We start from the raw sequence: 23421 nt of genomic DNA, 5'->3' as shown, positions 1-23421 counted from the left end.
TCAGTCATGAAGAAATAAAAATTAATAAACAATGAAGTTGCGTGAGAGCTATGAACACGAGAAATTATTTTACTGCCTGGTTTGCGTTTTACATTTTTCAAGGCAGTTGCAAACATTAATACCAAAGATCTTGTATATCTAGATGCACCTTATGATTAAAATCAAGAATCTCAGTTGATAGAGCGAGAGAATGGCTGCGTTCAGCAGAGAAAGCAGATCAGTGAGCATTTAATGATTCTTTATTATGATTGGTTTCTACACTTAGATTCAACAAAGATCTAAAGGCAAGAACCAATCATATTGAAAAATCACTGAACGCTCACTGATCTGTTTTTCCTACTAAACGCAGCATTGTCTTCTGTAAGAACATTCTGGCCTGCGCACAATGGAGCAAATATTAAGAACAGAAATAAATATTAAATTTTGGAACTTAAAATTCGAAATAAAAATTAAAAGAAATTAAAATTAAAACGCACAATGAATATAAATAGGTATAAAATATAGTGATGTCTTCATATTTGTTTGTATTTTTATCTATATAAGCGCACAGTGCGATAGCACACATTCACTCATATCAACCGATGCTTAGAAATTTTCTAATGGATCAATCAGAAAATTTTATATTTAATTGGCCAATCAATGTTGTGTGCTATCGGATCCCACTCCCCCCCCCCCTTTATAACGCACACCCTTCTTTCTTTTTTTTAAAACTTATTATAAAATTAAATTTTTACATAAATTATATAAATATTCACTATGCATGAATAACATTTGAAATTAATAGTTAAAATTTTTTATTGAAATAATTTGGAATAAAAAATATTCCTAAATACAGCATAGGTTTCCTTATAACATATATATGTATTGTGTGTTTATGTTATATTAAAATATAAATGCAAATATAGAAATATATTTCTACTCCTCTATCCATTCTTCATTAATAGCTGATATAATTTTATCATTATCCATCATCGTAATGTGAGTCCCTTCTATATAATGAATTTGCAATTTACCTTCGGTAATCTGAAAGTAATTTTTTTATTTTATAAAGTTATCTTGAAGATCACAAAATCATCAACATTTCATCCAAATTAGATTTACCTTATGCAGGCCATAATCCTCTTCAGCAAAACGGAAAATTGAAAGTGTAGGTTTTAGCAGTGTTATAGATGATTTAAGACGAGGTAATGAAGACACATTATAATCTTGCATAGCAATTACATGATCATAAATTGTCGAACATACAAGTTTTTGATTTTTAGTGGTCAATAAATCTTTCGGAAAGTAAGTATGAAATATTTCTAATTTTTCTCCCCATGTATTACACTTATCCAACTCCGAAAACTGTAAACAAAAATTATTGTATAATTAAAAATATATTGTATAATTAAAAAAATTAATAAAATGTGATAAACAAAAAATCACATACCAACAGTATTTATATGCGACTTACGCTTCATAAACTCCCGAAATATTATCAATGTTCGAGATAACTTTTAATTCATAAATAAATGTTTACAAATGTTTCCATGGTAGACGTTTTGAATATTTAATTGAATAAGTCAGAATAGAGTGTTGTTATTTGAATAAGTGCAACAAAATATAAAATATCTCATAAATCATTAATTTTTCAATTATTTTACCTTAATAATTTTATATGCAAAAGGAATTCAAAATTAAATTATGTAAAAAACTATATTTTATATAATAAAATTATATAAAAAAGATCCATTTAAAAAAAGTGAAGGTGATCTTCCTATTTTTTATTCCTCACATTACATGATCATTCCATCATATTAATAAATGAAAAAATAGAGACGAATAAAGGAATAACAAGCCCCTTAGAATATATGTATATGACTGTTTATAGCTTGCTGTAAATTACATCTATATGTATGTTCGTATCGTGTTTAATTTTATTGGGAGCATTTAACAACATGGTCTGCATGAAAGAGTAATTTTGCGTAAACCTGTTCCATTTCTGAATGCTTATATTGTGGTTAATATAGCCAATTTCGCTTTCAAAAGAGCTAAATGGCTCATTTTATTTAATATTTCGCAATTCTTATTTATTTCTTTATAAGATCTTAGATATAATCTTAGATAAATATCTTAGATATTTAGTTTTAGATACCTAACATTCTTTATATGCTCTTGCATAAGGTTTTACTTTATCATTTTATGACATAAAAGTCTAAACAATTAATTGCATTATAATTCATTAATTTACGGAATGCTTTTATTTTACTTATAATTGTATAAAGATATAATCTTATATTTAATTTTTGTAGAAAAATATTGAAGGATTGTTATAATTTACCAACCATTTTCTTGTTAGGTATATCATATAAGTCCATTATATTAAGCAATATTATATTTTGCAGCTGTTGCGAAGTATAGTTGAAATATTGCTCAGCCCAAAATTTCATTTGATCAGGAGCTCCGTCTATAAGTATTAATCGTCCTAAGATATTCTTAGCCTCTAATAATCTTGCTAATTCGATGGCAATTAAGGATCCAAATGAATAACCCACTATTAGGAAATCTTTTTGATTATGCATCTTGTTCAATATATGCTGAAAAACAAATATGAACATATATATATATATATATATATATATATATATATATAAAAAACATACACACATATGTGTGTGTATGTATAATTATATAATTTTATATATTTCATAGATATAAATTTTAAATTAATTATATAGTCAACCTAACAAATTTTATATGCAAGAAATGAATATTATCTAACAGTAATTATTGTAATTAAATGATAGCGAAAATCTAGCTGTATTTTACTGCCATATGATGACAGTATATTATGCTCTCTTTTTACTGTATTTTTGTTGTCATGCTTATCTAGGTATATATGTACGTGTTTATAAATTGTTACAACAAACAATAATTAAAAATTATAAAATTTTAATTTCTTACAGGCAGCAAACAAGCAGCAGACTTCATCACTGAAATTTGGTCAGGAATATTAAGTACACTATGTTGCACACATATTGCTGAAGATTTAATTTCTGATGCTATGGATTTATATATGCTCGACCATCCGATAACTCCTGGTAAGAGAAATATATTATTTCTACCATTCTCCTTCTTTGTAGCAAGTTCTACAAGAACATCTGGAATCAAATCTTCATTCTTAATTGTTAGAATTATTGTTTTCAAATTTATCGAACTGTTTGTATCAATTTTATTTGATACAGTGATATGTGTTTTTTCTTCCTCAGTAGTATGAGCCATTTGTCGAAGTTTGGAAAAATTAAAATTTCGAATATCTTGTGTAGTCATGATAATATCAAACTCTCTTTCCAGTGTTTGTTTAATTTCTACTGCCATCATCGAATCCATACCCAATTCAGCTAATGATACGTTTTGCGCCACCGTGTTTATATTCTTCAAACCTATTTTGAATTAAAGTAAAAATTAAATGTTTCAATAAATTTTACAGAATAATATTTAATCATCTAAAAAGATGTATTAATTCTAGCCTTAGTCTAATCTCATAATTATATTTTTTGTTTTGATTAATCATATCTGCACAATGCTTAAAATTTTGTTAATTCTTAAATTTCATGAAGGTCATTTTTCTGTGTCTTGTAATTATTAAAATTTTAAGTTGATTTCTTATCTAATATAAGGAAGGAATTTTGAAATAATAATATTACGCCTGCAGTTTTATCTGTTTCTTTCTGCTTGTTTGTTAATCAGTAGTCATATGAAACTTTCTATCTTAGTTAATCTGATGTTAAAGTTAATAAATTAAAATTGATTAAATCACAGAAATATAGTAATCAATATAATAACAGTTAAAGTTAAAAAATGTTATGTATATATGTGTGTGTGTGTGTGTGTGTGTGTGTGTGTGTGTGTGTGTGTGTTTTTGAAATTTCAACTGGGTTAAAAATATTATTATGGAAACGATCTATTATATGTTTTTATGACCATTTAATAGTATAAAAAATACAAATGTTAAAGAAGAGATCCATAACTTTCTGTAAATTAAATATTTCTATTAAATTAAATGTTATAAAACTGCTTACCCATAATATGAGCAACTGTTTCATAAATATTCATAGATCCACCAGAACTTGCACTTTTTTCAGCAACAATCATACTGCTTACAACAGGTCGATTTTGTAATAAAAATATTTCTAATGTATCTAAACAAGAGGATATTCTTTGTTGCAGAGTACCTCCAATAACAAGTTCTTTGTTATCCTCTTGCATATCAGCGACAAGTCCAACATCACCAATAGCGCCCCATTGTATTGCTAAACCGTGTAATCCTTCTTTCACTCTTTTTTCACAAATTCTTTCCATGACAGAATTAGCCATCCCATAATTTGTTTGACCTGCATTTCCTCTTCCACATGAAACGGAAGAGAAAACGACAAAATGTCTAAGTTGTGGACAGATAGATCTCGATAAATCATCCATTTTCTTTGTCAGCCATGCTTTTGATTTAAACGAATCTTCAAATATTTGTGGTGATTGGTTCTGAAATATATAATCTTTTAAAATTACTGCAAGATTAAATATAGCGTCCACAGGTCCTATTTCTTCAGCAAATTTTAATATAAATTCACAGTCTTTGTGATTCAAAGTGTTACCGACTGTAACAATTTGTACATTTACACCATATGATTGCCACAGCTTGATTCTTGCTTGCTGATAACCGGTTCTTATCCCGGTTCGTGAGGTCAATATTAGATTTTTGGCACCTCGATGAATTAACCAATTTGCTAATTCCAAACCGAAACCGCCCAGTCCACCCAAAATAATATAACATTTATGTTCCAGGCAATAATATCGTGGATGAGCGAGTAGAAAAGTATTTGATGGTACATCTTCATTTTGAATTTTTATTATTATCTATGAACAGATAATAAAAATATAATTAATATTATAAAACAAGATATTTTAATGAAAATTTTATAATTTTGTATTATATAATTTTTTTCATTTTAATATTTAATTATACTGTGATAAGAAATAATACTTCCAATAAGAAGTATAATAAAATTAACATAAGACTTAACATGAGAGATAAAAGGAAAAATTACTGTTTATGTTCCTGCCCCTCCTCTTAATCAAATAATTCGCTTTCTTTCGTCACTTACATATATTTTTTTACATACATTATTTTATTTTGTTTTGTATCAGAATAAGATTATGTAATAAAGGCTATTCAATTTCTTTTATATTATTATTTATACAAATTATTTTATTATAAGGTATTCTCAAAATGTAATAAGATAATATGGCCGATCAACAGTTATGAATACTTAAAAACGAAATACGCATTGAATATTATGCATTTTAAAACGTGTGTAATTTCATGTATAAAGATTTCACTAGCCTTATGTGATTCATAGTGATATAAATTGATAGAACTAATTTAATTTTTATATTTCATTGAAAAATATATAATGCGACGAAGAATAGCACACATGTAGTGCGCGTTTGTAATGTCCAATATTGTAAAAAAATGTTCATACCTTGCCAATATGTTTTCCAGTGGCCATATATCTAAAGGCACTTTCTATCTCATTCTTATCAAAGATTTTTCTACATAATGGTTTAATACTACCATTTCGTAAACTTTCTGCCATTCCTTTCGACAATTTTATCTTTTCTTCTGAATTTGACAAACATATTTTATCTAATAAAATGCCATGAAAACTAATGCCTTTAGAAAAGATAGATAAATCCAATAGACTATTAGAAACCATATCGAATTTTCCAATTTCTAGAAAACAGCCACCATTTGCTAAACAGCGCATAGATGCTTGCAATTTTTCTTCGGCTAAGGAATTTAATACGATATCTACTCCACGACCTCCTGTATACTGTGTAATCATTTGTTCAAAGCTTGTATCTCGAGAATTTCCAATATGATTTTCAGGGATAGAAGGGAAGGTTTCTTTTATAAATTGATGTTTTTCGACATTTCCAACTGTCGTAAACACTTCACAACCTTCATAAAGTGCGAGATGAATCGCAGCTTGACCAATACCTCCGGTACCAGAATGAATTAATACTTTATCTCCTTTCTTCATTTTGCCTCTTATATATAAAGCATAGTAGCATGTACTGTATACACATGGAATCGTTGCTGCTTCTTCCATTGACCATTTATCGGGTATAATCCAAGTAAGATATTTATCAGCAACGCAAATATTTGTAATTCCTCTAAACGTAATAATATTGGTATAAGAAATATATAATTCTATATGACGTATATATAGAGGAAAGTCGCCAATAGTCCTCCTAAAGAAATACTATCTTATTTCTCAGAAATCAAAGATTGCATTTTATTAATACTGAAATAACAAGATCTTTTTAAATGATTTAAGAAATAAAACTGATTCATATATTTGTTCATTGATTTGTTTTTATATAAAATTAATTAAAAACAAATTTCTCAAATGCGAAAGTAAAATTTTTATGATTTTCTTTTGCAAACTATATAGTTTAAATAATAGTGTATAAATAATAGTTAATAATTATTGATAATATTAGATCATTTTACATGTTTATATGTTCTCAAAATTATTTTATTTATATTTTTTCTTATGCAATTTTTCATAATGCAATTTTATATAACGTAATCGATATCTAGCTGTCAGTAAGGTAGATGTTATAAAATATAGTAACTTGACTTAAAGTAACTTTTATGGTTACGCTATTACTTTTATCTTATAAAACAGAAAAAGAAAGTAAATATAATTTAAGTTACTTTATTATTAATTCCTTTCTCCCTGAGTCACATCTGAATTCTGGCATCATTGCTTACTATGTCAAGTTTAGAGCTCAACTTTCTAGATGTTCTTTCATTTCTATCTTACAAAAAAATTAATTATTGTAAAATACAAAATAATATTATAAAAATTACTATCATCTGATAGAAGACACTCGTAGACAGTTTGTATTACATTTTGTTTCTAGAATTTTATATTTAGTTTTTGCCTAAGAAATATAATCTAAAAACAAAATAGTATAATGATAGGCGACTTTCCTCATATGTAAAAACTTATAATCATGTTTATTATATAGCACAGTATAATTAATAATAATACTCAGCAATGGAATGCGGATTTGCGCTGTTCTCTATATGATGATATAAATATATAATACTTTAAAATTTATTTTTGTATATTTACTTGGATTTCTAGCAAGAATTGATAAAAAAAGTGTAACATTTGAGCAATTTGATCTTCTAATATTAAATCTCTAATATTAAACTGATATTATGATTATAATAATTTTTTTCATTAAATTTCTATTGACAGGGACATTTACCCATATTCGCTCAGTCCCATTACTCTTTGTCCCTGTGTATTAAAGCCAACAAATTCTAAGCCGATCATATCATCTCTGGGATCATGTCCAATTGATTCGATGGTAAGTCTACCTGTAGCCAACATGATATCCTTAAAATTGATACATGCATAAATTACTTTAACGAAATTTTCACGCTCATAACAGATAGGTATTCTGCTTTCTGTCCAACAAAGAGTACTCAGATCACCTTTTACCTGTTAAATAATAATGTGCGATTATCATCTATAAGAAAATTTATAATAAAATCTTTTTTTAATATAATCAATTCTTTTTCGAAGAACAAATATTTTTGACATACCTTCTGCATAATAAAAGCATTCTGTACAAGTTTTGATTCAAGTAATGGTAATGGAAAATGTCTGTAGGTTCCCCAAACATTACCAGAACGTATAACATTGATAGGTAAATCCAACTGTAATTGTTTTGTATAAAGTGACTCATGCAAAGAAAAAACAGGCGCTTTCTTATCTTGGATAAATATGCTTCTAATAATTTCACCGCCTGGTTCTTTTCGCAAACAATTAATAAGACCAAGTATTCCACATTCAGAATCTCCTTCTGCGACAAGTATTATTCTCATATCTGCAGTTTTATTTTCCATATTCATGATTGATTTTAATTCATTTACCCATGAAAATTCATAATTATTTACATGTACAATCTGCCAATTTCTTATAACATATTCTTGAGTTCTTCTTAGTAATATAATTGTTTTTTTATTTGTTTGTTTCTCTAGAATAATATCCAATCCATACATTTTCAGACATGAATAATCATATACCGCATCAATCTCTTCCAAAGTTAATAGAAAACCTTGCGGCATTAAAACAGATAGCAAATCTCGATACAAGTTTTCATCATTTTTTGTTAAAATTCCGAAACCTATTACCATTAAACTATTTTCATTTTTTGACAATTTATTAAACTCGATTGTCGAAATATTAAGCAAAGAGTTATTTTGAAATTTTTTGTCGTTTGTTACAAGTTTGATATTATGTTGAATCTGAGGTAAATCACTTAAGATTTCATTAATAAGTGGAGAATTTAAATCTTTTGATGTTATTTGATCATTATCTTTTACAAATTCGATAACTTTTATATTTGTCATATTGTAACATTCAAGTGCTATGTGCATCGACATTCTTATTGCATCTTGTAACAATGTAGGACTTAAATCACAATGAGCAACAAATTTGTATTCTTCAAGAACTGTATCAATTGATTTCTGTCGGCGAGGTATGACTGTAGCAAAAGCGCCATAAATTTCTATTCCTCCGGCTATTATAGCATCTACAGATTTGTAATTACGCGCAATAAATTCTGAAATATAGCACAAACACAAATGAAATATATTTATAAAGCAATTATTTTTGCTACATTATAACTTTTATATATTATTGCGTACTTACGTTTTTTATCATATGGACAATTCTCAAGTAGCTGTATGTGATATTTTGGGTCGATTATTAGCTTACGAATTCTTGTTGGAACTAAAAAGTTTCTTGTATTTTGGCTTAAAATCATCATTTGCAACATATTGTCCATAAATACTACCCAATTATATGTCCATGCAATATGGCCATTTAATCCTGTAACCGATGCACTTTTTAATCCACGAAATATGCCAGTATATTGATAACCACGAAGTTTTAATTCTTTATAAATGTCTTTTGTATCCATTTCTTCTTCGTCATCGACACGTTCAGCAAGATTAGCAGATATTTTTTCATTTTCAATGTTAATCGGAATTCGTACTGTTCCAGTAACAACAGCATTATTTCCTTCAATTATTTCGAATCTATTACTACCTAAATACAAATATAAATTTTTTAATATGATATATTATAAGTCAGAAAAAATATTGATATGAATCTAAATGATTTATAAAAGACAGTTGGAAAAAAAGAATAATTCAGTTTTAGTTAATTTGAAAAAAATTGTTGTGCTCTAAACACAAATAATCAGGTTTTAAAAAAATTAATTTATATGTATATCTTTATACATATAAATTTTTAGTTACTTGCGCATGGTATCGCAAACACGCAAAGTATCCGATAATTCAAGTAACAATGCTTGTGTGAGTAGAACAAACTAAATTAAGTCGAGAAGTTCTGTACCATTTTGCAATCTTTGCTTCATAACTAATTATAAAAATTACAAAATGATAGAGGATGTTTCTGTTTAATTTCATCTGCACACGAACGTTACTATTAGAATTATTGAGATATCCTGCATATCTATATATTTTATCAAAGTGGTGATAAATATTTTCTATTTATAATAATATATTTAATATCCAGATACTAACTTCTAAGAACATTAATGATATTTTTCTTAACTTAGATAATTCTGATAGAGTTATTAAATCAACAATAATATTAAGAAAGCAATATTTCAGCAAAGTTTTGGACGTCCAAACTATTTTATTATTAATTACTTCAATATCTTCTACAAGTCATGTACGAGTGATAATTGCGTAAATAGATTCAAAATGAATCAATTTCTATATTACATACATTTCAGGTGAAAAAATTAATTGCTAACATTATACAGGTTTCCGAAATAAGATACTATTTATCGAACATAACTTTTTCAGTTACAGCTTTCAACTTTCTGAATTAATCATTTATAAAACCAAAACGTATAAGGCAAGAGTTGAAATTAAATTCGAGAATAGTCAATTGTTCTATAGAATATATCATTTCTTTGTAAAAAAATTGTTTATGTAAAAATACTTCACCTTCTTGAATTATAAGAGTAAATTCAATTTTATTTTGTTGTGATAATACTGTTGCACGAAGAAAGTTAACATCTTCAAATACAACTGGTACATTAGTATGTCCAGTATGTTTTCTCAATGATGCAATCATTTCCCAAATGAGAAAAAGATATCCCGTAGCCGGAAATAAATTTTTTTCATTAACAGTATGACCCGTTAAGTACATAAATTTCTCGTCAGTTATATCAATAGTGACAACTATTTCCTTTTGTTCAGTCATCTTTTGAAAATTACTGTATCGTAATATATAGAAATTTTCGGAATGATTCCATCTGCAAACATCATTAAAACGATTATACTTTCATAAGTAAATGAACAGTTTAATTTCCTAATCATCAAATTAATGATTAAATCTAAATACTAAATATCACACTTTAATATTTCACTGTCTTTTGCTTTTCATAGGTATAATTAAAAAACTTACAGGATGATACAGGGTGTTCCATTTTAAACGTCCCCTTCCTCCAACATTCTTTGTTTTTAATTTTAGAGAAAAATGTTTCAGACAAAAGAATTAATATATTTACGGATATTATTCGTGTCATGATACATTGGTAAATGCCAACATATAGTGAACATTAGTGAACATAGTTCATTTCATCAGAGTGAGGAACAGCCTGATAATATTGGCTAATACTCATTTTATACTTTTAATACATTTACGAATAATATCCATAAATGTGTTAAGCTTTTTGAAGACAGTAACTGTGAAAACAAAATTCAAAAGTTTCAGAGAAAAGTTGTATGATCTGAAAAGGAACAAATAATGATAAAATCAAAAAAATTTGAAAAAAATCGATCTTTAAAGGAAAATGTGAAATCATTATTAATAGCAGATTTTAAATGAAAATCTCCATTTTTTTATTACATATTTTTATAGCTGACCTTGAGAACTTTTCAAAAACACTAGAGTAAAATATTTTTTTAACATTGTACAGAAAACACGCAATACTGTTAAAAAAAATGGAATTTTATAATATGCAACGATGTATCCTTTTTGAAAAACAACTATGTATTCGTTGCACTCATCTCATTATTCTCTATATAAAAATATTAATATATAGTTGCCAAAATATGAATAGTTTACAAGATCTTTTATACAAAATTTGATATAAGATATTTTACAATGTCATCAAAGATATGTAAAAGATATATATAATTAAAGATATAAGATAATCAAAGATATATAATTATATATCAAATTCAAGTCTCATAACTCAGAAAATACTTAATGAAATATATTTCATTATAATATTTGGAAAGTTCTCAAGATCAACTACAAGAATATGTGGGTTCTAATTAAAAAAATAAAGTAGGCCTTCATGTAACTTTCAAACGACTATTCAAAGTCAAATCAATGATACTATTTTATGTCTCCTTCAAAATCATAAAACTTTTTTTGTCTGAAACATGTTTCTCTAAAATGCATTGTTTAAGAGATTTGAGGTCGCTATTTAAAATGAGACATCATATGCATTATTGAGATAAGTATAATAATTATTTATCTTTAAAATATTTAAGACATCTAAAAGTTAAATTAAAAGAAATGATGGAAAAGAATTAATCGAATTAAATATTGTTTTGTTTTTTAACAAATAAATTATTTTTATGTGTTTTAATGTTCTTGAAATTTATTATTTCATTCATACCTTGTTAGATGAGAAATCATTGGTGTACCACGGCTTACAGGAAATTCTATTGCTGGATATAAATTTGCAATTTTTGGTTGTAATCCTGCAATATAAAGCTTTCCGATTGTTTTCAAAAATATTTCAATACTATAATTCTCAGGATATACATACGGTATGGTATTTATTAGTGTAAAATATAAAGAATCTTTTAAAATATATTGAAGAATATTTTGGGGCGATATCTCAATTGTTACTGTATTATATTTTGAAATCAAGTGAATTGTTTTTGCGAATAATACTGGTGACGACAAATAATTTGTATAATACTTTGAACATAAAAATTGAGATGTGTTAGAATATTCATAATAAGATGTGGTCAACCATTTTGAACTACGATACTTTTTGTGTGGTAATATTTGATTCAAATATTTCTCACATTTAATTAAGGCAGGTTCAATGTAACGACTATGAAAAGGTATATTACCACAAGAAATTTCTTTTGCAGAAATTCCATCAATCTGAAAGAATTGAGCAAAAAGGTGTGTTATTAATTATTGATTTAATTAATTAAGAGAAATAAATAAAATAAGTTTATTTTTGTTGTTACATTGCTCGAGTATTAATATACCTGTAGTTTGGCAAGGAATGCCTTTATTGAATCTGTTGGTCCACTCACAAAAAAATTAGAAGAATTATTGTAACATGCTATATCAATGTTCGAAGGACACATATCTTTTATAGCTTTAAAACTAAGATTAATTTCAGCCATCGAACCGTTAATTATTATTGACTCTTGAAGAGCTAAACCAAAAAAATACGCCAATAGAATCGTTTCTTCAGCTGTTAAACATCCATCAACGTATCCACAAACTAATTCACCAATAGAATGACCGACTATAAAGTCAGGAATGATATTAATGGAGGCTAGAAGATCGACTATTCCAATCTGTAATATATATAAAAGAAATGTCTTTTCATTCATTTTAAATAAAAAATTAATAAAAAATAAAAGTTTAATTAAAAAATTAAAATTTAATTATATTTAATATGTAAAAAATGAAAGATATGTTTATGAGATTTAAATAGAAAAAGTTTTCTGTCTTACCTGTAATCCGATAAGACCTAAGAAAAAATTAATAATATTGTCGAAAGTATTTTCATTTTCACTTGTTAAAATGTCTGTGAGCGATATGCCATAAAATTTCAAAACAGAATCACACTGTTTTATTGCTTTGGCAAACACCGAAAATTTCATTAAATTTCGACCTATTATAATTTTAATAGAATTTTTTAATCTTATTATTACAAATTTATACAAGATAATAATAATCGTATCACTTCTCGTGGGCAAATAGAGTAAGTTATATTGAATTAAAAAATCTTATACTATTTTGCAATTTTTGTAATAATTAAGGAATTATTAACAAAAAATAACAAAAATAAAAACAATTGATTTTATTCGATACTTCTCGGAAAGCAATGGCAATCAGAGTATCTTGCCCTGTTGTGTATATATCACCCAAGCGAAGAAATTAAAAAGACAATTGATACCTCTATTAACCCAGCGTGATAAGGCAATAGCTAAAATTTTTTAAGAAAAACGAATATTAAAATAATAACTAAAATATTTTTCAAATAAAAATGCATTGATTATACGATGGAGATTACTTATTAATTTAAAAACTTAATCTTATCATTTTGGAAGAAGCTTCTAAAATGCTGAAAAGCAAGAAAAATTCTTAGTTTTTCGTTTACCTATGCACTTATTTTACAATAAACATTAAAATTGTAAAATTCATTCTCTTAAAGACATTTGATTTATTAATTTTAACAGATTACTTTCTAATAAATAATAACAAGCACACACAAAATATTTTGAAATTATACAGTATTGTAATTTTGAAATAAGTATTAAAATCAAGTCATCATAATGCTTTCCTTCATAATTATGAAAGATTATCAAGATCTTTATGTATAATATCCATATTTCAAAATTGTTGGATATCAATAATATGTATGTATTTAGAATAATTTACAATATAATTGTTTTATGTCTATTTACTTACTCATTCCGAACCATTTCGACCCTAGTCCAGAAAAAATAAAACAAATTGGTTTTTTTGTATATGAATGTCCTATTTCACTAATTGCATTATAAGATATTTCAGATCCAGTTATTACATATCCTCTATAAAAGTGATTTTCTATATTATCACTATAAATGTGATGTAGCAGAGATATATATTCTGCATCTACCGTTCGATTTTGCACCTGAATTCAATAATAAAAAAAAATTTTATGCTCCATTCTTCTTCTTGAAATAATTTTATATAAATAAGGAGGTGAGGAAATACTATTGTTCTGTTTTGCAAAAAATGTAGTCAACCAAGATATATTAAAGTCAACCAAGATGTATTGAAATTATTTGATATTATTTAATATATTAAATAAAAATTATTTGATATTATTTAATATATTGAATAAAAATTATTTGATATTATTTAATATATTGAAAAATAAAATAAAACTTTTCGATCTTTTTTTTCATGGAAATTTAAAATTTAAAATTATTTAAAATAAGATTAAATGTACAAAAATATTTTTTAAATACTGTAAATACGTGTACTTAATTTTATTGTAACCATCTAATATTTATATAGAGTAATATCTATATAAAATGTTTGATTCAAAATGATACAACGATCATGTATGTACAAGAGAATCAAACTGAACAGAAAAATCCTCAACTATTTTGTGATTTTCATAATTAATGAGTTAATTAATTACTAAAAATCATCGAATGAGCATATATCTGCCCGACTCATTAGCATCAAATATCAAATGAGATGTAACTGTTTAATATATGTGTATATATATATATAGATATCGATATTATATATCGCGCTTTTCCTTAACCGCCGCCATTTAGTGAATAAAAATTATTTTTAAAAATAATTATATGTAATTATTTAAAAAAAAATTTTTTTAAAGAGAATTTTCTTTGAGTCTTTACTATAGTGTACTTCCTTAACATTATTAAGATTATTAACGTTTAAGGTTAAAATTAAATATACGATTATAATTAAAATTTTAGTGTTTACAAAAATAACGAAGCATATGCTTTAAGATGCCCGCACCTTAAAAAAAAATTTAAACAGTAAAACGTAAGCAGTAAAAAAAATTGATTAATTACAAAAAATTATTCGACTATAAGAAAAACCGATTATCATTAATCAATTTTCTTATTCCTTATGTCATACTGTTTAAGCTTTTTTTTTTGTGTGCGAGAGGCCTTATAATTCCTAGTTATATTAAATTGATTGTATTATTAAATTATTATTAGCTATGAAAATCAATAACAAATGATAGATCAATATATACTTTTATATAATTAGAGGCCTGAATATGCGATTTCTATGCGACATTATGAATAATCTTTGATTGCTTAATCTTGAAAATTATTATACTTATTCATTTTGTGCCATACATATTGATTGTTATTTTAATTAAATAATAATTAAAATATATTAAAATATAATAACAATCAATACATATGCACAAAATAAATAAATATAACAATTTTCAATTGAATTGTGAAAAATATATAAAATAAAATATTGCAATGGTACTTACATCATCTAAAATTATTTTAACTGCTTCCATTGTACATCCAGATACAGTTACAAGCCTAGGCAAATCATCATTTGGTGCTCCATTATTGATTTTTTGTTTAGGATTTGATTTTAATAATATATGACAATTAGTACCGCCAAATCCAAAGCCATTAATACCTATATAATCACCCTCTAATTTTGTTGCTTTAGTAACAATCTTTATTCTTCCTTCATTAATAGCAAACAGATTTTTTCGTGGACGTTTTACGTTTATAGTCGCCGGGATTATACCAGTTTCCATTGTTAATAGTACCTTGAAGAAATTATATCTTTTTGCTTGCAGTTATTATATTACTATGTTATAATGAATAATTATATAAATAATTATATAATTATGTAATATTGTTCATATTAAATAACTCTAGTAATGATATAAGAAAATATAAATTGCCATAATAAAAATTTAAGCAAAATTAATATTAAATTATTATATTAATATTAATATTTTATTATAAATTCACCTTTGCAATTTGGCAAAGGCCACTGGCTGCTTCAGCGTGTCCAAGATTCGATTTTACCGACCCCATCAATAAAAAAGTATTTCTCTTAGAGCATAAAGCGTGATCTATAGACATAACTTCTACAGGATCACCAGCTGTAGTACCAGTTGCGTGAGCTTCCACATAGGACAATTCAGCGGGCGAGATTTCACATTCCTCATAAAACTCTTTTAATAACATTTTTTGTTTCTCAAGCGATGGAAATGTAATACCTTCTTCTTTAAAACCATCACAGTTAGTTTTACAATGTACAAAGGTTGCATATATTCTCCTTGCATCTTTTGCCTTTTGCAAATATATTGCTCCGACCGCATCGCTACGCATGTATCCCGTTCCTTCTTCAGCAAAGGGTTTACAATAACCATCAGCAGATAAAACTCCTGAAAGAAATTTATATTAATAGATATATTTTATTAATAACTACAAACAATATGATAAGTACATATCAAGATAATTAAATTAATAAAGTTTATATTTTGATACATAATAAAAACAAACAAAATACAAATAATTTTACAAAAATTAGATGAGATGCAATAACACTAGAAGAAATATACATACCTAAATGATAAAACTGAAAATTTATATGAGGATGAAGGCATAAATTACCAGCAGCGATAATAGCTGCGTCACATACTCCAGATTGCATTAGTCTGTAAGCTTCCATTATAGCAAAGTGACTCGAGCTACATGCAGTATCAATATTATATGATGGTCCAGTAATACCAAGCCAATAAGAAATTTGATTTGGTGTGATAGCCTTGTTACACCACAACATTCCAGCACTCTAACCACAAGATATTTTTTTAAAATACATTTGTAATATTAAAATAAACAATACACTGTATTATTTTTATTATTGAAAATTAGTGTACAAATTTTTATATATTCAATATTTTAAGGAATCTTTCAAATTTTTAATACAAATTTTTTATATACATATCTATGTTTTATGTAAAGTATATATATGTATACATATATATACTTTACATAAAACACAGATATGTATATATAAAATTATATATATATATATATATATATGTAGTAATATTCCTTTTATCTAAATTTTTATTAATTACATTACATAAAATAATTAAATCATTAAATATATCGCACCTGATATTCATCAAAGATTGAAATGTCTTGTGTATCATTAGTACATATTGCTGTAAAAACACCTGTTCTTGTTCCTCGTAATTCTTTAGGATTAACACCTGCATCGATAATTGCTTCATAAGTATGTTCCATTAATATTCTGATTATGGGATCCAATGATTGAGCATCTACAGAAGATATATCGAAAAACTGTGAATCAAACTTTTCTACATTGTTGACTTTGCCAATTCGATAAGGCATATCAAAACCTATAAAACAATGTAATATTTTATACATAAATTTGTGTATGTACATAAATGTACATAATTATTTCTTTATACATTAAAAGTAGAATATCTTAAAAAATTTTATATTATACGAGTATCTTTAAAAAAATATCTTTAAAAATACTATATCTTCAGAATAATTTACATTACATAAATAAAATTTTTGATATACAAAATAATATACAAAAAACATTTTAGTTTCAATAAAAAATTTATTACAATTATCCCATCGTCTATGATTGCTTGTGCCAAGCTCCATTTCATTAAAAAGATTTTCTTGAAGTTCTTTTATGTCGTCGCTATTAGGAAATCGACCAGCTATACCAGATATAACTATTTCTTCTTCAGGATTGATGCTAGGATACATTTTATATCGGTTGGTTTCCATATTTATTATATAATTAATAATTCTAGAACGAAACGCATTAATTCTTTAAAAAAAAAAAAAAACAGATAAAAATAAAAAAATATTTAAAAAGAATCAAATGCGATATAAAATTAGTATACATATTAATAAGAGACATGAAATAATAATTAAAAAATTATTATTAAGAAAAAGTGCGATCTGAATAATATATATAAAAAAATATATATTTTTTTTAAGAAAGGTAAAAAATGATACTAAATTTATGCATTCATTATTTTTGGTTTCTATAAAAATATATATTATAGAAAAACTTCTAAATACAAAAAAATTTATTTTATAAAAGTTTCCATTCAGAAAAATAAGCTAATTTTTAATTCTTATAAAATATGTAATATCAAAAACCAATTATAACACCAGCTTCTAATCTCATAAATTAAAAAAACTTTGGAAAGATTTTACTGAAAAGATTTTATTGGAAAAGATTTTAGCAATTTAAAACGTCAACTTGTAGTTTTGTAAAAAATATTTAATTAAGAATTAATTATTTAATTGTGAATTAATATTGTGTATATAAAATATAAGAAAATCTTTTGTGTTATATAATAATAATGATAGTAATGTGTATTAAATTATTTTTTATCTTTTTTCAACTAATAAATATTTAATTTTCAAAATGGTTTCAATTTTGCACGATATATAATTGCATTTTGTCATATAATCTGCTAGAAAGTTTAAATTGTATGAAGCAATTTAATAGGTCAAACAGATGTATAAAAACTTGGTATCACATTAACTATATTCTTATATTATTTAATAATATGACAAGCAAATAATAATATGCTTTATTAAATTAAAATGTTAAATAAGTTTTGAGATTGGAAGTTGATTTTTGAATTAGTTTTTAATATCATATCTTTTATAAAAATTAAAAATTGATTCAGTCTTTGATATGGAAACTTTTGAAACAAATTTTTTTGTATAGAAACTTTTTGTAAAATAATTTTTATAGAAACCAAAGATGACGAGGAATATGTGATAGTTTACATATTATTTTTCACTTTAACGTGCCTCAAGAATATTGTGAAATTAATTCTCTTAGTATAAATTCAGAAATCAATTTTGGTTAATATTAGACCTTCTTTAGAAAAGAATAGTAAATAATGACAAATAACTAAAAAAGTAAAATAAAACAATTTTGAAAAACAATAAAAATAGAGACAGGGAAAAATATGAAAAGAAATCAAAGAATTTAAGCAAAAAATAACAGATATTTATTAAAAATATGGAATAAGATGAATTATAAGCTAATATTTAAAACATGTATCACTATCATTATTTCTTACCATATGAAGTATTCTGCCATTTTATTTTGAACAAGCTTTTTCAGAATAGTTCAGAATAGTTGAGAAAAGAAAAGAGGCAATATACTTAATACATCTCATAAATATAAGATCTTTCACAATAGCAGTAAACTCACTAGTTCTTTTCTTCCGATTTATGTCTGTGTCATTGACAAAAGTTCTCTTTATATATCATTCCTTCTTATATACCATTCGGTCCTTACCCCTTCTTAAGGCTCCTGAGTACTCAGGTGAGAATTCCGCGTTGACGGTAGCGACGTACCGTCACGATGAAAAATAGAAGCTCATCCTTGTTCATCTTATCCTCATCCTCGTCCTTCATCTTATATAAGTGATGTATGAATAACGAAATTTTTTATTGCAGCTATTTTCGTTATTATGTTCTTAATCGCGCAGATGTGACTTGTTTCGTACTTCCCAGATTCGTAAAAATGGGCGACAGCTAAAATTATCTTTGGACATTATACCTAAAAACATTTTTTTCATTAATCCTCTTAAAATTATTATTGCATCTATTAACAATCCATTACATTCTTTAACATTTTTTACTGAGTATAGTTAACTTAATTGGAAAATTTTCAATAATACAATTTTTTTTATATGTTAATTTCTTTGAAAATTGAATATTTCATATTCTAAGTTATTTAATAATGAGTTTCATTATCACAATTTTAAAGAAAATAATAAATTCTACAAGTTAAAAAAATATTGCTATGGAAATGCATCACATTAGATAAGCTGGCAGAGTTATTAAAAATAAGCATTAAAAAACTTAGTAAAGCGTATCATTTTACATACACATAATAAAAGTCAAAGAAAAGATTTAAAAAAAGTATATAGAAATATCAATTTATTTTGTATGTATTATGTATTTGTTTTAAATTCAAATGCATCATGCCATAATCATGTTAAATTTGAATCGATATGGAATTGATAGATTACAAAAAAACAATGATATATATTAAGAAAACATTATATCTCATATTAATAATAATAATAAATACAAACGCAATACATCGAGAAATCATTGAAAAATAAAAAAATTATCAATGTAGCAAGATCAATGAGATCTGATCATATCAATGATTTAATATTATTTCGATCAATCATTTTTCACTAGAAGAGTCTACATATTTTACTTTTAATAATATCGTTTACAAACAGAATATATTGAGAAACTTCCATAGGTTCTACAATTATTGCGGATCTCATGATAAGAGATTTAGAGGAGAGAACTCTTTAGATATTAAGTTTTTCATTACTATTTTATTTTAGATACATTGATGATATTGCCATAATTGTTCCCTCAACATATATTGATGATATTTTAAGTATTTTTAACTTTTTCCATATATAAAAAAAAAGAAGAGTGAGTGCCAGTGAGAACTTTTAAGCTTGACATGAATTAAACAAAATATTAAAATTTGAAGCAATTTGATCCATTTCCATAAAATTTGTATTTGGGATTCTTTAAAAGTATAATTAAAAATCTTGATATTCGGATATTTTTCTTTAGTTTAAATAAGTTAGGGTCCATTATTAAATCACATTTTTCCCAATATATCCCATAAAATCACAATTTATAAAATATCATGTAAAGGTTGTGATGTTTCGTATATGAAACAAACATATAAACAGCTCAAGTAAAATTACGAAACATAGAAATCATGGGTTTGCAAAAATAATTCCACCCATTTTACATTTTAATATAAATTAAGTGAAATATACATAAGAGTTTGATTAGAAAATGTTGAAATGTTGAAATGTTGAAATTTTAAATAAGAAATATTTTTTAAGGGAATTCCGAGATATATTACATATTAAACTTCAAAACAATAGTCATCTGCAAATGAATTTGGAGTATTTACATCATGCTTATATTTCAATACTTAATAGATTATAAACTTGCCCATTTTTTTATAACATGACTTTATTTCTCCTATTTTCTTTTTACACATCTATATTTTTAACTTTTCCTTTGTCATTTTAACGTTAATTTCATTGTATTACAAGTTAATCTTGACTACGCGATTTTATAGATTAATTTAGTAATGTTCTTTTATCTACATTTTGTCTACATTTTTATAATTTTATTTTATTTTTCATTTTTATCTTTAAGTTTGACTTCTGTTTTGTATTTTGCGATAGATTGTTTAATTATTACTTGTATAATTATTGTAAATATGTTTGATATTTCGAGCTTAGTTGCATCTGAGTAACAAGTATCTAGCAAACATGGTAATCTTTACATAAGAAATAATATTTGTGTCACAACTTTTAAGGTAGCTCTCTGCTAATTTTTCACTCAGCCTAACAGTTGTAATAGATATAACTATCTATAAATCTCCATAAGTTTCGTCATGATAACTGAAAATGGAAGTATCTCTTGAATATTTTTTGAAGATGACTCGAAAGGAGTCGGGACGTCCAGATTAACTATATTAATTTTATGCAAATAAACTTATATTTTTAGTTTAGATACCACATTGTATTTTGCACTAACTCTCCTAGCCCTTATTCCTCATTGTAGTTGTAATTTCTCTTCTTAAATCAGAAAGTTAAATTATTTGTTTAAAACAAAAATATATATTAAGATTCCCAACAGAAAATTATAAATTATAAATTAGAAAATATGCATACAATGATACGATCATAAGGTCATGTTTATTTTCATGATTCTGCTTTTAAGAGTCATAATATTCAATTTATTTTAATACATTATAATATTAATCTCAATTGTATGTAAAATTGTATTACATATACATTATATGAATCTTATTTCAAAAAATTGCAATTGAGGTCAAAGACCTACTATATTCATCAAAGTGAGTATGTATTCTATAATTTTTAATGACAGTATCATGGTCGTAACGTTATTATGCAAATATGTAATAGAACAGCTATGCAATGATAAAATGATAATATTATAATGTCACCAACAGTACATACATACAATTTTTGTACATAGATGTAGCATGAGATGCGATATTAAATTTTTTATATTATAATATATAAAAGTAAAGAACAATTTTAAAATACTTAAATAATTCTATATATAATCAATTCATTTTGGATTTGATTTCAATTTTTATATCATATATGCTTTTGATTTATAAATGATTGATTAAAAAGTTTAAAGTAATGATTGATTTAAAGTTTAAAGTAAAAGAATATGCAGTAAATTTTAAATAATTTTAGAAATAATAACTAATACATTTAATTAATTAAAATAAACTAAAACTAATTAAAATAAACTAAAATTAATTAAAATAAACTAAAATTAAAATAAATTAAAATAAACTAAACTAAAAAATAAATACATTTAATTAATTAAAATTTATTAAAGTATTAACACTATTTGTAGTGCTACAAATCTTAAAACATTTAAAACATTATTTTCTTGAATCATTCGATTTAACTTTAAATAACGTAGATCAATTATATATATTTTATAACAGATGTATCGAATTATATTACTCATGTTGAAATATAACTTATAAAAATACTTGCCGGAATCTCTTTTTCACACATTTAAACTATAATTTTTATTATATGTTATTGTCAGTTTAATAGAGTGTGTAAAACATAAAATATTCCTCATTATCTTTTCGTTGCGCGAATCAGTAAATAGTAATTTGCCACAGACTTTTGTCACACTTTTCAACTGTTTCATAGACTTCCGATATTCACCGCCAGTACATACATAAAACCTACAATATATCTGACATGAATTATATATTTTCTGGTGGTGAATATCGGAACGCAGCCATTAAGTTTATTTTTTTTAATTTTGAAAATATAAGACATTTATAAATTAAATGCAAATATATGTAACTTCGTTACATATCAGAAAATAAAACGGTGATTGACCGTGTTGCCGCTTTGCCATGTCTTGTGTGCAACCAACCCATGGTTTAAAGAAACAAGAGCTCTGTTATTTTTTGTTAGTTCACAATTTATCTTTCTTTCTTATACTGGAAGAAAAAAGATAAATTCTGAACTAGTGCAGCCAATTCAGAAAAAAAGAACAGACCCAAGGTATGCTCTTGCGCATGAAAATGAGGATGGACCAATGAGGATGGTAGAACAAGTAGCCCGCTATATTAATATATCAGCCAATCAGTGTTTTTCTCGCGATATTCAACATGTAGTATAAATAAGGACAATTAATGAATTTATTTAATTGAGAATTATTATTGTAACTTTTATTATTAATAATTATTCTCTATTATCAAATCACACGTTACGTAGTCACAAATTTGCTTATTTTACTTATGTTTATTTTATTTCTTGGTTATTAGTTCTCAATTAAATAAATTCATTAATTTCCTTATTTATAATACATTTCAACATCGCGGGAAA

At 25.3% G+C, this 23421-nt stretch overlaps 1 protein-coding gene across 8 annotated transcripts; it reads right to left on the bottom strand.

The window, feature by feature from the left end:
- Window positions 1-777: 777 nt before the first annotated feature.
- On the bottom strand, window positions 778-23098 carry LOC105427550 (fatty acid synthase-like). Of its 8 annotated transcripts, none has more exons than XM_089077993.1 (22): window positions 22570-23094; window positions 19263-19526; window positions 19042-19199; window positions 17551-17741; window positions 17066-17313; window positions 16511-16736; window positions 15911-16329; window positions 15409-15702; window positions 13842-14046; window positions 12881-13041; window positions 12404-12721; window positions 11794-12293; window positions 10106-10416; window positions 8775-9173; window positions 7664-8685; window positions 7324-7559; window positions 5520-6213; window positions 4062-4893; window positions 2944-3422; window positions 2325-2576; window positions 1102-1344; window positions 778-1023 (listed from the first exon to the last, which is right to left on the bottom strand). In XM_089077993.1, the coding sequence occupies exons 4-22, from the start codon at window positions 17717-17719 to the stop codon at window positions 916-918; spliced, it is 7116 nt and encodes a 2371-aa protein (XP_088934119.1). In that variant the 5' UTR covers window positions 17720-17741; window positions 19042-19199; window positions 19263-19526; window positions 22570-23094; the 3' UTR covers window positions 778-915. The 8 variants fall into 8 exon arrangements, 7 of the variants coding, with proteins under 7 accessions (XP_088934119.1, XP_088934121.1, XP_088934122.1 ...); XM_089077995.1 differs by having other exon boundaries at window positions 19042-19526; window positions 22570-22769; window positions 22903-23094; XM_089077996.1 differs by having other exon boundaries at window positions 19042-19526; window positions 22570-22769; window positions 22930-23094.
- Window positions 23099-23421: the final 323 nt, after the last annotated feature.

This window comes from Pogonomyrmex barbatus, unplaced genomic scaffold (assembly GCF_055798465.1).
Source record: "Pogonomyrmex barbatus isolate J1 unplaced genomic scaffold, ASM5579846v1 scaffold21, whole genome shotgun sequence".
In the NCBI taxonomy this organism is placed as follows: Eukaryota; Metazoa; Arthropoda; class Insecta; order Hymenoptera; family Formicidae; genus Pogonomyrmex; species Pogonomyrmex barbatus.
Note: the sequence above shows the minus strand (reverse complement) of the source record. Positions and strands in the feature narration are given on the sequence as shown.

Bases quoted from the DNA above. Each gene is read 5' to 3' on its own strand.
- LOC105427550 (XM_089077992.1), bottom strand. From the start codon at position 17,719: ATGGAAACCAACCGATATAAAATGTATCCTAGCATCAATCCTGAAGAA. The intron at 6,214-7,323 runs GTAAATGTCCCT...TATTACGTTTAG, and splicing joins ATGGGACTGAGCGAATATGG to AGGAATTACAAATATTTGCG. The intron at 1,345-2,324 runs GTTGGTAAATTA...TTTTGTTTACAG, and splicing joins ATATACCTAACAAGAAAATG to TTTTCGGAGTTGGATAAGTG.